This window comes from Oncorhynchus tshawytscha, linkage group LG03 (assembly GCF_018296145.1).
Source record: "Oncorhynchus tshawytscha isolate Ot180627B linkage group LG03, Otsh_v2.0, whole genome shotgun sequence".
NCBI lineage: Eukaryota > Metazoa > Chordata > Actinopteri > Salmoniformes > Salmonidae > Oncorhynchus > Oncorhynchus tshawytscha.
Genome location: NC_056431.1, coordinates 60,134,982 through 60,152,727, shown reverse-complemented (window position 1 = coordinate 60,152,727; position 17,746 = coordinate 60,134,982). Strand labels below are relative to the sequence as shown.

General features: G+C 41.3%; 1 protein-coding gene across 1 annotated transcript; it reads right to left on the bottom strand.

The window, feature by feature from the left end:
* Positions 1-792: 792 nt before the first annotated feature.
* On the bottom strand, positions 793-16,343 carry marco (macrophage receptor with collagenous structure). The gene is made up of 14 exons (XM_024416300.2): positions 16,127-16,343; positions 14,751-14,852; positions 14,315-14,593; positions 14,059-14,085; positions 13,885-13,938; positions 10,862-10,942; positions 10,597-10,641; positions 8,263-8,340; positions 8,015-8,059; positions 3,654-3,743; positions 3,435-3,479; positions 2,823-2,897; positions 2,396-2,566; positions 793-2,201 (listed from the first exon to the last, which is right to left on the bottom strand). Exons 1-14 carry the CDS (start codon positions 16,242-16,244, stop codon positions 2,071-2,073), a joined length of 1,341 nt encoding a protein of 446 aa, XP_024272068.1. The 5' UTR covers positions 16,245-16,343; the 3' UTR covers positions 793-2,070.
* Positions 16,344-17,746: the final 1,403 nt, after the last annotated feature.

Sequence of the window (17,746 nt, the reverse complement as noted above, 5' to 3'; positions counted from 1 at the left end):
ATGATAGTTTGCAATAAGAATCTATTCAGTGCAAAATAAAATGTTTCATATTCAACATATGCCAACCCTTTCATGAATTTGCTCCCCAGTTAACCGCTGGCTTTTGAAAAAGGATCCTAATGTATTGGAGAATGAGGTGCTGTTAGCGTAGGACACAGATGGCTGCCTGCTTTCAGAGGAGCGACAGAGAGCTTGATTCATGGCCCATCCATCTACGACCATTCCCCTTCAGGGGATGAGAGCCTGAGTTCCCACCTTAGACCTCGCCATCATCCCTCCCTGAAAGTGGCACCCTTCTCCCCTCATCCTTCCATCTCTCCATCCATATGCCTGTGGAGTAGACCAGTCGTATTAAAACACAAAACATTGATTATCAATACCCTCAAATAAAAGGTGAAATTCTGTACTGTCATGACATGAAATGTTTGATATCAAAAACAAAATGCTTTTGTATAGAGCCAAATTAAAATGTTTGGCATCACTGTCCAACTACATACGTAGGGGAGTGTATCCACACTCACAAGTTATTTTTGTTCCCCCAGCTTCACTCTTTCTAATGTAACATGACTGTCCGGCTGTGTCATGTGGAAGTGTTGACCCCAATACTGTGTGTCAGTCAGGAGGTGCTTGTCCTTCAGACTGACTTTTGACCGTGCTGGCCTAAGCAGAATTGTGTGTGTGTGTGTGTGTGCGCGTGAGAGTGAGTGAGTGGGTGGAGGAGTGGGATCAAGAGGCCTAGGTTGTGACAGAGCATTTCACAACATTTATACAAACTGAATCTGACTCATATTGTCAGATTCTTCAGTGTTTTATTTCAAACTGATTAATTAAACTGGTTGTTTACAAAGTGCAATTCAGAAAATACCATGTATTCTGTATAAACCTTCCTCCAGGGTACATTATTACAGGTAGGCCTCATTGTCTCACATCAGTGCGAAGGCTCACATCAGTGCGTCTGCACTCATCTCTCTGATAACTCGAAAACGCTCATGGGAAAGCTAAAAAGAAGTTTGACTACAATATGCTGTCCTAATATTCAAAATTTTTATCAAGGTGACATCGTCCACTGAACCCCCTTGAATCCTCATAAGAGTCAGAGTTGATCTTAAAACTATAAACCTGTAGCTAATAGTGACATTTATTTAATCACAAATTCTTCAATACCCTAATTCTACATTTAGCTAAGGTGTTTTGTGGGTGTAGAATAAGAGTTCCTGAAAATCTAAATGTGCACAAAAATTAGCTAGCTAGTGTCTGCTTGCTGACTGAACCAGTCTCAAAGCAAGGGATGCTAACAACGACAGTTCACACACTCAATGCTGAATACTCCCTCTAGCTAGCTAGTGTAGTGATATTCTAGCTAATAGCATGAGTTTTCATGATAAGGCAGTTTCTGTTTTGCCGTGATTAGTGAGTTTTGCAGCACAGCTTGACTGCTTTAGGCTAGCTGCGATGTTATTGTATTGGCCAAATGTTACAAAGTAGTGAGGCACAGTGCCAGCTGTCAGAGTCAGATACATGCTGATTTCTTAGAACAGTCCCATAACTTTGGTTATTCATCAACAAGATTGGCAAAATAGCTACAGTAATGGCCATTCAAACAAGTTATCACTAGGCTCCTAGCTTGGGCAAGTTTGCTCAGCTGATCAAGCATGGTAGTAGTCAGTGCGTCATAGATACGTCATAGAGTTAGGAACTAGTGTTCGGCAGATGAGCAAAATCTAGATTTTTAGAGATGAGTTCCACGTCCTACAAGACTGACAGTTTGAAGGACGAGCGTCACGTAGGAGTGACACCATCTGACGTGAGACAATGGGTAGGCCTAAGTTAGCTACACGTTAGGTACATGCCAAGTTTATATCAACAATGACTTACTAATGTTGTTTAAAAAAAGATAAGATACAGTAGATGTAACACGTCACAGTAACATGAATTACCATCTGTAACATGTTAATGTATGTGTGGACATACTTTAGTGTGTGTGTGTGTGTGTGTGTGTGTGTACGTGTACGTGTACGTGTACGTCTCTCTCTTGCTGTGCACCTCTCCTACTCTGGATCCAGGACACATTCACACACACTGCACCCCAGCGTCCTCATTGTGTTGACAGTTGCTGATGCCCATACCATTGTGAAGGCAATAAAACACACTGGCCTCTCTGCCTGTGCATCGCAGGTCATCCAACCAGATCCTACCGATTCCTAAACGGATGACAACACAATCCAGAAGCCAAGTCCATGAGATTCAACAATGAACAATGAGAAATGTACTAATATGTGTGAAAGAAAAGAAAATTCAACCCTGACAGGCTCTCTACACATCCTCACTGGGAACAAAAAGAGAAAGCAAAAAAAATGTATTTATCTGCTAATGATAAGGTAGAGGATGGACTCACCATGGCTGGCTGTGAAGACTGTGGAGGCTCGTTGGTACCCCAGCATCTTGCAGATCACTGTCCCGTCCAGAGTGTCAAAGCTGTCATCACACACCGTACCCCACTGCCCCGACCACATCACCTCCACTCTCCCACGAGTCCCCCCGCCAGCGATACGCACATTTGCTGTCACTGGAGAGAGAGACATTTTAAAATAACTTATGCATGCACATGATTAAACATGAATTGTACCATAATCCAGGCCCATAGACCAATGAATATTCACTTAAATATGCAGGTAAATGAATACATATCATATTTACATATACAGTATGTCTTAGCGACGAGAGAGTCTATGTCAGATATTGTGGGTAACCTGGCATTAGTGTGAGGTGTAGTGCTGAGTGTGTGTGTGTCTGTGTGTGTCTTTGTGACTTCACACACTCACCTGATCCAGCTGCTCTTTCACCCTTCTCTCCACGTGGACCTAGCGGTCCGGGACTTCCCGGCAACCCTGGAAATCCTAGGACATGAAGAGCTTGAAATTAAACATACACACATTTGTTTTACTATCCTTGTGTGGACCAAACAATTGATTCCCAATCAAAATCTTATTTTCCCTAACCCTAACTCCTAATCCTAACCCTTATTCTATCCGTAACTCTAATTGTAATCTTAAACCTAACCCCTAAACCTAAAATAGCATTTTTCCTTGTGGGGACCGGCAAAATGTCCCCACTTGTCTAAATCTTCCTTGTTTTACTCTCCTTGTGAGGGCTCCTGAGTGGTGCAGTGGTCTAAGTAACTGCATCTCAGTGCTAGAAGCATCACCACATACACCCTGGTTCGAATCCAGGCTGTATCACAACCGGCCGTGATTGGCAGTCCCAGAGGGCGGCGCAAAATTGGCCCAGCGTCATCCGGGTTTGGTTGGTATAGGCCGTCATTGTAAATAAGAATTTGTTCTTACCTGACTTGCCTAGTTAAATAAATAAAAAAATGAAAAATAATAATAATTCTGGTCTGCACAAGGATAGTGAAACTACACACACACACACACCAACAAGTCCTCTTGTTCCATTAACACCAGCAAGTCCTCTTGGTCCTACGGAGGAAGAACAATAACCACAGATTTATCCCCAAAATCATAAAGGACACTTCATATGATTAAAATAACACTTTACAGTAGGAGAATATATAAAATTGTAATTCCTGTAATCAACAGTTTGAAGGACATGACAATGAGGGTTCCATAGCTTAGAGACAGGGTGAAATTCACCTTCAGGTCCTATGGGTCCAGGTAGTCCTGTCGGCCCTGTGTTACCCTTCAAATCAGGGGCCCCCTGTACTCCATCACGGCCCTGGGCTCCTGACAGATTCACAGCACACTGTCACACTCACTCTATAATGTAGAGGCTATACAGTACAGTACTATGTCACACTCATTCTACAATGTGGAGGCAATACAGTACAGCACTATGTCACACTATGTCAAACCCTGTGCTACCCAGGAGCACGAGTACAGGACATAAAAAGGCTGCTTCCGACTGTTCTACCACAGATGCCGGGAGCTGGCACTGTCGTATTCCATGTGGGGTCAAACAACACCAGGAGGGCTAGCTTGGAACATTTGAAAATGGATTTTAAAGAACTGACTTTAGTATTAAACGACTCCAAAAAACGGCCAGTAATTTCAGGTCCAGTACCATCGTTGTGCCGCAGGTGTGAAAGCTTCAGCAGACTGCTGGGATAACACATCTGGCTAAAAGACTCTGCTGGAGTCACTTTTATTGATAACTTTGACACCTTCTGGAAACAGAAGATACTCTACAGGAATGACGGAGTCCATTCAAATCATCTTGGCTCCTGGACCCTGTCCACGCATTTCAAGGCTGCTTTGAAACAATGCTCAGTTAATCCCTACCATTGTGACAATGCGTTGTCATAATGCTGCATCAAATGTACATGATCTTAGGGGCATTGGCAAACAAAATGCAAGTCATTTCATTTATGTACCCCTAATTGCACCAAATACATATATTTATCCTACAGCTATTGTAAGCAGTAATCATGAGCCTATAAACCAGAGTTACACTGTTAACACTGAGACGGTGTGCAATAGTAGGAAGACCACTTTTTTCAGCTCACCCTGCACTATCAACTCCAATGTAAATAACATGAGTAAGTCTACCTCTGAAAAGCTTCCCAGTAAAGCATTAAAAACAATCAAGCAACCCAGAAAAGTGGTAAAAATAGTCATATTAACATGCAGCCTGAGAAACAAGGTCCATGAAGTCAATACTTGCTTGTAACAGATGACATTCATATTCTGACTATCTCTGAAACTCACTTAGATAATTCCTTTGATGATACAGTGGTAGCAATACATGGTTATAACATCTACCGAAAAGACAGAAATGCCAACGGAGGCGGTGTTGCGGCCTATATTTAGAACCACATTACTGTAAAGATTAGAGATTATCTAATGTTAAATACTGTTGAAGTAATATGGCTACAGGTTCATCTGCTTCACCTAAAGACCATTCTTGTGGGAAGCTGCTATAGACCACCAAGTGCTAACAGTCAGTATCTGGATAATATGTGTGAAATTCTTGATAATGTATGTGATATCAACAGAGAAGTATATTTTCTAGGTGATTGAAATATTGACTGGGTATCATCAAGCTGCCCACTCAGGAAAAAACTTCAAACTAGTTACAAACAGCACAGGAATTAAATCATCAACATGTATTGATCACATCTTTACTAATTCTACAGATATTTTCTTTAAAGCAGTATCCAAATCCATAGGATGTAGTGATCACAATATAATAGCCATATCTAGGAAAACCAAAGTTCCAATGGCTGGGCCTAATATAGTGTATAAGAAGTCATACAATAAGTTCTGTAGTGATTCATATGTTGATGATGTAAAGAATATTTGCTGGTCTGTGGTGTGTAATGAGGAGCAACCAGATGCTGCACTTGATGCATTTATGAAACTACTAATTCCAGTTAGTAATAAGCACGCACCCATTAAGAAAATGACTGTAAAAACTGTTAAATCCCCTTGGATTGATGAGGAATTGAAAAATTGTATGGTTGAGAGGGATGAGGCAAAAGGTATGGCAATGAAGTCTGGCAGCCCAACCGATTGGCAAACGTGCCGCAAATTAAGAAATCATGTGACTAAACTAAAGAAAAAGAAACTACACTATGAATGAAACAAAGATAATTATATAAAGAATGGTAGTAAAAAGCTTTGGGGCACCTTAAATTACATTTTGGGGAAAAAAGCCAACTCTGCTCCTTCATTCATTGAATCAGATGGCTCATTCATCACAAAGCCCACTGATATTGCAAACTACTTTAATTACTTTTTCATTGGCAAGATAAGCAAACTTAGGGATGACATGCCAGCAGCAAACACTAACACTACACATTAAAGTATATCGGACCAAATTATGAAAGTCAAGAATTGTACTTTCGAATTCCGTAAAGTCAGTGTGGAAGAGGTTAAAAAAGTATTGTTGTCTGTCAACAATGACAAGCCACTGGGGTCTGACAATCTGGATGGAAAATTACTGAGGATAATAGCAGATGATATTGCCACTCCTATTTGCCACATCTTCAATTTAAGCCTGCTAGAGAGTGTGTGCTCTCAGGCCTGGAGGGAAGCTAAAGTCATTCCGATACCCAAGAATAGGGGTGCGGCAGGGTAGCCTAGTAGTTAGAGCATTGGACTAGTAACAGGAAGGTTGCAAGTTCAAATCCCCGAGCTGACAAGTCACAAATCTGTCGTTCTGCCCCTGAACAGGCAGTTAACCCACTGTTCCTAGGCCGTCATTGAAAATAATAATTTGTTCTTAACTGACTTGCCTAGTTAAATAAAGGTAAAAAATATATATAAAAAAATAGTAAAGCCCCCTTTACTGGCTCAAATAGCTGACCAATCAGCCTGTTACCAACCCTTAGTACACTGCTGGAAAAAATTGTATTTGACCAGATACAATACTATTTCACATTAAACAAATTGACAACAGAATTTCAGCATGGTTATAGGGAAGGACACTCAAGCACAGCACTTACACAAATGACTGATGATTGGCTGAGAGAAATTGATTATAAAATGTGGGGGCTGTCTTGTCAGACTTCAGTGCAGCTTTTGACATTATCGATCATAGTCTGCTGCTGGAAAAATGCATGTGTTATGCTTTACACTCACTGCTATAATGTGGCTAAAGAGTTACTTGTCTAACAGAACGTAGAGGGTGTTCTTTAATGGAAGCCTCTCAAATATTATCCAGTTAGAATCAGGAATTCCCCAGGGTAGCTGTTTAGGCCCCTTGCTTTTATTTATTTTTACTAACGACATGCCACTGCCAGAGTGTCTATGTATGCGGATAACTCAACACTATACACGACAGCTGCTACAGCGACTGAAATGACTGCAACAAAGAGCTGCAGTTAGTTTCAGAGTGGGTGGCAAGGAATAAGTTAGCCCTAAATATTTCTAAAACTAAAAGCATTGTATTTGGAGCAAAACACTCACTAAACTCTAAACCTCAACTAAATCTTGTAATAAATAATGTGGATAATTGAGCAAGTTGAGATGACAAAACTGCTTGGAGTAACCCTAGATTGTAAACTGTGGTCAAAACATATTGATGCAGAAGAAGCTAAGATGGGGAGAAGTTTGTCTATAATAAAGCGATGCTCTGCCTTCTTAACACTATCAACAAGGCAAGTCCTACAGGCCCTAGTTTTGTCACACTTTCACTACTGTTCAGTCGTGTGGTCAGGTGCCGCAAAAAAGGACTTTGCAATTGGCTCAGAACAGGGCAGCAAGGCTGGTCCTTGGATGTACACAGAGAGCTAATATTAATAATATGCATATCAATCTCTCCTGGCTGAAAGTGGATGAGAGATTGACTTCATCACTACTTTTATTTATGAGAGGTATTGACATGAATGCATCGAGCTGTCTGTTTTAAACTACAGGCACACAGCTCAGACACCCATGCATACCCCACAAGACATGCCACATGAGGTCTCTTCACAGTCCCCAAGTCCAGAACAGACTATAAGAGGCACAAAGTATTACATAGAGCCATGACTACATGGAACTCTATTCCACATCAAGTAACTGATGCAAGCAGTAAAATTAGATTTAAAAAACAGATAAAAACAGATAAAAAAACACCTTATGGAACAGCGGGGACTGTGGTATAACCTGCCTTAATTTTGCTGGACCCCAGGAAGAGTAGCTGCCGCTTTGGCAGCAGCTAATGGGAATCCATAATAAATACAAATACACTCACTCTACAATGTGGAGGCTATAGTGTACAGTACAGATGCAAATGCAAAAATCTGCACACAGTCCCACACAGTCACACAATTAACACAGGGCTCTCCAACCCTGTTCCTGGAGAGCTATCCTCCTGTAGGTTTTCACTCTAACCCATGTTGTAACTAACCTGATTCATCTTATAAACCAGCTAATTATTAGAATCATGTACGCTAGATTAGAGTTGGAATGAAAACCTACAGGATGGTAGCACTCCAGGAACAGGGTTCACTAACATGTACAGACACAGTCATGCTTGGCCGCGTGAAACAGTCAAACACCAAGTTATTTACCAGTGTGCCCTTTGATCCCATTTTGGCCTGGTATCCCTGGTAAACCTGTGAAGAGGTAGAGAGGTAAATGTTAGAGGTGGCAGCAAGATAAAAGGAAAAAAGGCCAGGTTCAGTTAATTGTTGAGTACAAAAAAATAAGTTGTTTGCAGGTGAGCACTTCAAATACGCAGGTGAAGTATTAGTTTTAGAAAGTATTAGAAAGTAAACGGTCTATAGGTGAGTGTAGTGTTAAGCCCATGCAGACTCACCAATGTGTCCCATATCCCCCTTTGGTCCCTGTGGTCCTGGCAGCCCAGGGGCTCCTGAACAGTTAGTAGCTGCACCGCCTGTACGTATGACACACACAATCAGAGATACTGTATAGACACGCACACACACTGCACACAATATCCACTGAAGAGATACAGTTGAAGTCAGAAGACATAACATCATTTTCTGGAATTTTCCAAGCTGTTTAAAAAGCACAGTCAACTTAGTGTATGTAAACTTCTGACCCACTGGAATTGTGATACAGTGAATTATAAGTGAAATAATCTGTCTGTAAACAATTGTTGGAAAAATTAATGGTGTCATGCACAAAGTAGATGTCCTAACCAACTTGCCAAAACTATAGTTTGTTAACAAGAAATGTGTGGAGTGGTTGAAAAATGAGTTTAAATGACTCCAACCTAAGTGTATGTAAACTTCCAACTTCAACTGTACATACATACACATTACACAATATTACACCTAACATTTAACATAGCTACAGTATTACAGATGTAGGATCTAATATTAGAATTGTCCGGCACAGCAGGAAATGCAAACTTGTTGTGTATTTGAGTTTTACAAAAGGCTTCTACATTTAGAATTTTCCACCTTGAAGTTTCAGAATTGATTTGTCGTAACAAATAACAAATAACTCCTACAAAAATGTCCATTAAATAAAATTCACATAATAATTCACATTTCCTGTTGCTGCAGGGTTATTTTCCTGCTGTAGCCAACTGGCTCAAATTAAGAGCCAACAGTTGTACTGTATGTGTGATATGGAAAAAAATCAACTGTATATGGGTGAAGCAAGTAAACTAAACTAGCTTTATATTCAGTTCTGAATGCATTCACTCAGCACTTTTAACTAAAATGGACAAATTTAACAATGATGATCTGGTGATATATAGATGTAGGGTCATAATTTGATCACTCTTTTGTTGCTGAGAATTTTCCTGCATAGCGCGAAAATTGTAGTGTATTCAAGGTTTGAAAAGGCTTCTAAAGTTTGTAATTTACACTTTAAATTGTGAGACTTGATTTTCCCTCAAGAAAAATGTATCAACCCCTAAAAATAATGTCCATTAATTATAATCCACATAATAATTTACATTTCCTGTTGCTGCAGGATTATTTTCCTGCTGTTGTAAACTGGCTCAAATTAAGATCGTACACATGTCGTTTCTATATATTACTGTGAAAACCAGAACAGAAACTGAGAAGGCTGAATGTGGAACTATGCCTGGAAATGTTACAACATTTGAGCCAGTCATGATGAGGGAAAATGTATTTTTATTTGAATGTATTTTTATTTATTTTTACCTTTATTAACTAGGCAAGTCAGTTAAGAATAAATTCTTATTTACAATGATCGCCTAACAAAAGGCAAAAGGCCTCTTGTGAGGACGGGGGCTGGGATTCAAAATAAAAATAAATAAAAATAAAGGACAAAACACACATCACGACAAGAGAAATAACACGACACTACACAAAGAGAGACCTAAGACATTAACATAGCATGGCAGCAACACATGACAACACAGCATGATAGTAACACAACATGATAACAACATGGTAGCAACACAACATGGCAGCAGCATGACATGGTAGCAGCACAAAACGGGGTATAAACATTATTGGGCATTATTTGACTCTGTTAACCAAAAAGGGGAATTTGAGTCCATCTCCTACCTATTCCAGGGTGTAAGAGAATAGGGCCTTGTGATCATCAGCCTACTGACAGTGAGGATGATGAAGTAAAAATATCAACTTCCTTTCATGGAGAGAAAGAATAGTATCTGCCTGGGCAGCAGCAGCAGTTTTAACCATCCATCCTACACTATTTTAAAATGGATTAACACCTCCCCCCTCCCTAAAACGTTTCAAGAGTCAGGGCTAGTTTTCTAAGCAATTTAAAAAATGCAAAGTCCCGGAGCAAGTTCAGCTATTCAAATATGTATCAAGGCATACTTTATTTGGACTGGCTTTGGGACATCAAGTACACAACGCACGTTTCCTATGTGACGGATGGGGTGAGAGAGGGGGTAATATTCAATGTCCCTAACACTAAATCACCCTTCTCCACCTGTAGAACTGGCCCATGTGACACTGTCAATAATTGATCTATCCTCAGTCTCTCAGACTAAAAGAACACACTAATACCACAGTCCTACCTGTCCACCAAGGAGCTGATTAAAGTTAGTGTTGATGCATGGGTAACTGCCATGGTAAACAGTCAACTTATCCACCATGTTCTTCACAACCCCGCAGCTTGAGTTGTATTCCATGTTAGTACTACTGGACTGGTTCCATGTTCGTACTACTGGGCCTACCTGGTGTTCCAGCTGGTCCTTGTAGTCCAGTGGTACCATCTTCACCTGAAACAGTGACTTATTATTGAGTTGATGTACTGTATGGAGATCATTAGTGGTAGAACTACAAGATAACTCTGTGTTTGCCAGTGGATATGAGCATTAATAAGAACCACAGACTACTAAATGCATTGTTAGACATGAAAGATCAGTAATTCTGTCACATTTCCCATTGGGGTTTAGATTGATCTAAAGGTTTGGAGTCAGTAGGAGTAAGGTGAATCACCTTTGGGTCCTGGTTCCCCTGCTTCTCCCTTGGCTACAGTCTGGCCATCAACTCCAGGGTCTCCTTTTTGTCCTGTCTGACCTGGAACACAGTAACCCTCTCACTATCACAATCTACTGTCTCACCTGGAACACAGTAAACCTCTCACTATCACTATCTACTGTCTCACGTGGAAACCATTGTTTGATGTATTTGATACCATTCCACTAATTCTGCTCCAGCCATTACCATGAGCCCGTCCTCCCCAATTAAGGTGCCACCAACCTCCTGTGGTAAGCATCCGTTCTACACTAAGTGCACAGAACATTAGGAACACTGGCTCTTTCCATGACATAGACATGATGTCACCTGTTAAATGAACTTCAATCAGTGTAGATGAAGGGGAGGAGTCAGGTTAAAGAAGCATTTTCAAGCCTTGAGACAATTGAGACATGGATTGTGTATGTGTACCATTCAGAGGTTGAACGATCAAGAAAACATATTGAAGTGCCTTTGAACAGGGTATGGTAGTAGATGCCAGATGCACTGGTTTGAGTGTGCCAAGAACTGCAACGCTGCTGGGTTTTTGACTCTCAACAGTTTCCTGTGTGTATCAAGAATGGTCCACCACCCAAAGGACATCCAGCCAACTTGACACAACTCAGAGAAACATTGGAGACAACACCTGCCACCATCCCTGTGGAATGATTTTGACACCTTGTAGAGTCCATGGCCCGACAAAATGAGGCTGTTCTGAGGGCAAAAGGGGGTGAAACTCAATATTAAGAAGGTGTTCCTAATGTTTTGTACACTCAGTGTATAGTGTGAGGAAGGACGGCATTTTGGTAGGATGACCTATTGAAAAATGCCTGACTCAAACTCGCAGGGTAGTCTGTTAGCTTGTGTGAGAGTCCATCCCTGATTGAGACTTCATACAGGGGTAAATGTCAATTCATTGACTAAACAGTGGGTTATTATGAAACAGAGAGGCAGGCCTCCACTTCCTCTGCCCCTGACTGAAGATGACAGGCCATCAGTGCACAGATCATTACTGGACAGATGAGCAGCTGAATGCTAATGCTACAGAGTTACACTGAACAAAAATATAAACTCAACATGCAACAATTTCTAATATTTACAGTTCGTTAAATCAGTCAATTGAAATAAATAAATTAGGCCTGAATCTATGTATATCACATGTTGGTCACAGATACCTTAAAAAAAGAGGTAGGGGTGTGGATCAGGAAAACCAGTCAGTATCTGGTGTGACTACCATTTGCCTCATGATACATCTCCTTCTCAAAGAGTTGATCGGGCTGTTCATCTTGGACTGTGAAATGTTGTCCCACTCTTCAATGACTGCGAAGTTGCTGGATATTGGAACACGCTGTCACTTTATTTATCTGTTATTTTACCAGGTAAGTTGACTGAGAACACATTCTCAATTGCAGCAACAACCTGGAGAATAGTTACAGGGGAGAGGAGGGGGATGAATCAGCCAATTGTAAATGGGGATTATTAGGTGACCAGATTGGGAATTTAGCCAGGACACTGGGGTTAACACCCCTACTCTTACAATAAGTGCCATGGGCTCTTTAATAACCACAGAGAGTCAGGACACCTGTTTAAGGTCCCATCTAAAAGACAGCACCCTACACAGGGCAGTGTCCCCAATCACTGGCCTGGGGCATTGGGATATTTTTTAGACCAGAGGAAAGAGTGCCTCCTACTGGCCCTCCAACACCACTTTCAGCAGAATCTGGTCTCCCATCCAGGGACTGACCAGGACCAACCTTGCTTAGCTTCAGAAGTAAGCCAGCAGTGGTATGCAGGGTGGTATGCTGCTGTCATACATGTCAATACCGAGCATCCCAAAAATGCTCAATGGATGACATGTCAGTGAGTATGCAGGCTGTGGAAGAACGGACATTTTCAGCTTCAAAGAATTGTGTTCAGATCCTTGCGACATGGGGCCATGCATTATCATGCTGAAACAAGAGGTGATGGCGGCGTAGGAATGGCACGACAATGGGCCTCAGGATCTCGTCACGGTATCTACTGTAAGTGCATTCAATTTGCCATCAAGAAAATGCAATTGTGTTCGTTGTCCTTAGCTTATGCCTGCTCATAACATAACCCCACTGCCCCCATGGGGCACTCTGTTCACAACGCAGACATCAGAAAACCATTCGCCAACACGACGCTATGTACTCAGTACAGCTGAAACCGGGATTCATCTGTGAAGAGCACACTTCTCCAGCGTGCCAGTGGCCAGCTAAGGTGAGCATTTGCTTACTGAAGTTGGTTACGACGCCGAACTGCAGTCAGGGCAAGACCCTGGTGAGGATGACGAGCATGCAGATGAGCTTCCCTGAGATGGTTTCTGACATTTTGTGCAGAAATAATTTTGTTGTGCAACCCCACAGTTTCATCAGCTATCTGGGTGGCTGGTCTCAGATGATCCTGCTGGTTAAGAAGCCAGATGTGGAGGTCCTGGGATGGCGTGGTTACACGTAGTCTCCGGTTGTGAGGTTGGTTGAACGTACTGCCAAATTCTCTAAAACGATGTTGTAGGCAGCTTATGGTAGATAAATCCAAATTTAATTATCTAGCAACAGCTCTGACATTCCTGCAGTCAGCATGCCAATTGCACACTCTCTCAAAACTTGAGACATCTGTGGCATTGTGTTGTGTGACAAAACTGCACATTTTAGAATGGCCTTTTATTGTCCCCAGCAGAAGGTGCACCTATGTAATTACCATCCTGTTAAATCAGCTTCTTGATATGCCACACCTGTCTTGGCAAAGGAGAAATGCTCACTTACAAAATGCAAACACATTTTTGCCCAGAATTTCAGAGAAATAAGTTTTTTGTGCATATAGACATTTTCAGTGATCTTTTATTTCAGATTATGATACCAACACTTCACATGTTACATTTATATTTTTGTTCAGTATAGTTTGGTGCTGATCTAACATTGGCTGTTGCAGTGACACAGTGATGCTAAAACAATGATGCAATGCAGTGCTTTTGGTTGACTCACCCCTGTCTCCCTTGTCCACCCTCACACCAGGTAACCCCCTCGCACCAGGTGGACCTAGGGAAACCACGAGGTCAAATAACATGTGAATTACAAGCTTGTGGTGTAAGGGGCGTTTATACCTCTCTTCCTCTCTTCTGTGGTTGTTGACTTGGCACTAAGGACAAAGGAACTTACCAGTAGGTCCCTGTGGGCCTGGTGAAGCTGCAATACAACAAAACCTTATTATTACCACCAATACACTCTGGTGTTGTAATTTGTACTTTGCAAAGCATGATGACAAAAACATAATATGCAAATCTCACACAACACAAGGGTTGATTGCTCTGCACCCCAATATATGTGTATATCTACGTTGATGTGTACTCATATTTTACATCAAATGTAAGATATATCAACCTGGTAGGTCCTGCCCATGTCTTACAGTAGCTACCTTTGAGTAATCTGAATGCTTTCACTGAGTCCTGAAGGAGAGTGGTGCTGGCATTGACCACACCCAGGTTTGTTCTCAGCTGGCCCAGCTGGCCATCCTCCCCACAGAGGCTGGAGACCTGGGTCTGTAACTTCCCCAGGTATCCTCTGAGAGAGATGGTCTCCAAGCTGGTGTTTCTAGCAAGGGTACGGAGGTCCTCCTCCAGGGGGATGTGATTGTCGGTCAGCTTCGCTGTTCTGGAGCCAGAGGAGGAGAGACTACTAGCCTCCATCGAAAACACTGGGGCAGAGGTGCACATAGAGAGATACAGAGCATTACTAATACAGGAAGTCATGTGTTACTGCAGTTCAGGATATCATGGAAAATCCTTTTACAACATTAGATTAAACGTGTTTGAACCATTTTGGACATGAAACCAACCAATGGTTTGTTGTACCTTTGTAAAGGAGGAAGGCATTCAGTGCAGTCAGAAGGATGAGGTAAACGACAATAACATTTAGACATCGCTGTGCTCCTCTGGCCTTGGCTGGTTTTAGATCTGAAACATGGTAACATAAACACAAACAGGATTTATGCTACATTCCAAATGGACCTCTACCATCTACCCCCCACCCAGGCACTCCTGTAGATCTAAAATGATCAGAAGAGTGGAAGCAATAATGCAACCCCCCACCAGCCTATCAGATGGCAAGCTGAAGCAATTATCATGTTGCTTAAACCTATCCAATCCATGAAGTGTCAAGGGGTAGGGATTAAAATTCAGAAAACAGTATCCCATGGAATGTGGAGAAATTATCTCAACAAACCCACAGACATGGCTGCCCTCTTCTGGCCATTTCTCTATTTCTGCCTCAATGTAGAAAGTCAGGCTGTTGAGCTCAGTAAATTGCACTAATTTACTGCAGGTTGCCACAGCAGGTGCTTGTAGCCAGCGAATATAAAGTTAGAATTCAGTGCTGTCTGTAGTCTTCACACACTCCAATAGCTCTTTGGCTAGACTGATTATTTTTTACAATGCAAAGACAGTTCTTCTACTTCTCTGTTTCAGTCTCCACCACCACTTTCAGATTGTGTGTACCATAACAATCTTATCCCTCACAGTTATCTATGATACCTTAAAGGTAGCTAAATGTTGTTCCCACGAGCAGCACTGCAGATTTTGAGATGAGTGAGATGCAAGACTTCACTCTTTCAATCAGTCACACACAGTATTTGCACTGGTTCGCTCTACACTGTTACAGTTCACGCTGTTACAGTGCGGTAGCCACGGGACCCAAAAAGCAGAAAAGTTGATCCTCATGCTTCAATTGTGGAAATTGACCCACTATGCTGTTTACTTAATGCGTCTATGTCATATCGCTGAGTCTACCTTCAATGGTTCTCACAAGGCTTGTCTTCCTGAATGTTTTGAATGTCGTTACAATAAATTAACCACTTACTGTATTGAAGTCCACATTATAATATAATATATGCTATTTAGCATATGTGTTTATCCAAGCGACTTACAGTCATGCTTGCATACATTTTTATGCATGGGTGGTCCCAGGAATCAAATCCACTAACCTGGCGTTGCAAGCACCATGCTCTCCCAACTGAGCTACAGCAGACCACACTTTGTACCAATTTATAGTGAATTGTATAAATAACATACTTTGAAATAAGAAAGGCACCATAGGCCCCTAGCACCAGGGGTGGAATATACGAAAAATCACACAAATAGCGCACTACTGTTGGATCACCAGGCCTTCAGCGCAAGAACAACCTATAAGTCAAAATGTTGCCGCTGTGACCCCCAGTTCCTCCCCTGCTTACCACTGCTCTGGAAGGTGTACAGGTCAGTCCTGCTCAGTTTCATGTCCATGTCATAAAGTGGGTTACTCTGGCAGAACGAGCTGACGTGGCCCTCTCCTCTGTCTACTGATGTCTCCATGTTACTCCAAAGTGACAGACAACAGCCCAGAATTCCTCCTCAAGGCCCTCTTATAACAACTCATCATTACGTAAAAAACATGGAATCCTCACTTTCTTATAAAACCCCTCCACCACCCGTTTGACACATAGCGGAAGTCATCTGATTTGGGGCTGAGGTAGCAAAAAAAATACAAGACATGTTACAGCAATCTATATATCTATATCAGTAGTTACAGCTTAGATAAGTGAGTAGATCTGCAAGGTCAGAACATGCCATAGGTCATCTCTACATCCTATGGAAAAATGTGTAGAATTGCATGGAATTAGCTTTAAAACAGCAACAGCAACAAAAAAGCTAAAAATAGCCTAGCTGTTTGACCTCATCTGATATTTAAGGCAGTGAAAACAAAAAACAAGCAACATGTAACCCAGCTAGCAAAAGTGAATCCTTGGAAGTCGTGGGAAGGTATGTTTTTGGTTTCACATTGGCTGTGGGAACAAAGAAATGACATTTTTTTCAGTGTTCTGAGAACAGAAGTGAACATCTTGGATGTTCTGGGAATGTATATTTTTAGGGTGCAGGAAAGTTCTGAGAACGTTTTTTTACTCTGGTTCCTTACAAGTTTTCCTGGGAGGTTTTATAAACGCTCTGAGAATGGAAGTTATAAGTTACATGAATGTTTCTTCTACATTTTAATGTGGATGCTACTGTGACGCACACAAAATGTATAGTCACATTTTGTATTATGTATTGTTTCTTTGTAGTTGGGAAGAATACTTTTACTGAAATGTCAGTCCTCCAATGTTTCGCCCTTGGGATACATTTATACAACTGTTGGCAAGTAGGGGGCAGTGAAACGTGTTCACTTAACACTGGGACTATATGCGATCCTGCACATGTGTGTTCTCATAATTGAGAGAACCTTTGAAAGAGAAGCCTCATTTTCCCGTTTCATCATTTATCCTGTGTTACAGGTCAGTAAAGTGTACAAATACACTGAATACCACAATATAGTTTTGGAACTTGCCTGTTGAAGTGAATGTCATGGTTTTGAACAACATAGTAATTATATAACGTTTGACAGAAAAGGCAGGTTGAGTGTAAGATGAAATTTGATCTAGATTCCTTTGATCTAGAAAAAAACGAATTGTTAATTCCTGAAAAAGACACTCCTGACAAAATCCTAAGGGTTTAGAGAATTTAATGTTGTAACTGTGATGTTTAAGAACTTTGTAATTGTTGTATTGTAAATGTTAGAAAAGCTGCTAGCTTAGAGCTATCTCTGTTTAGCTATTAGCTAGCTCCAGTTAGCTTTTGGCTAGCTCTGGTTAGCTGTTTGCTTGCTCCGGTCAGTTGGTTGCTAGTGTCGGTTAGCGCTATGCTAGCTTGTTCAGTCGTTTTCCAATAATTAGCATTAATATGTTTTCCAATAATTGGCATTGTATGAGAGATCAGACCAATATGCAGCGTGGTACGTGTTTGTCATGTTTTAATGAACAAAATCACTGAACACAAAAATA

Bases quoted from the DNA above. Each gene is read 5' to 3' on its own strand.
- marco (XM_024416300.2), bottom strand. From the start codon at position 16,244: ATGGAGACATCAGTAGACAGAGGAGAGGGCCACGTCAGCTCGTTCTGC. The intron at 10,642-10,861 runs GTGATTCACCTT...TCACTGTTTCAG, and splicing joins AGGGGAACCAGGACCCAAAG to GTGAAGATGGTACCACTGGA. The intron at 8,341-10,596 runs GTAGGCCCAGTA...TCATACGTACAG, and splicing joins AGGACCAGCTGGAACACCAG to GCGGTGCAGCTACTAACTGT.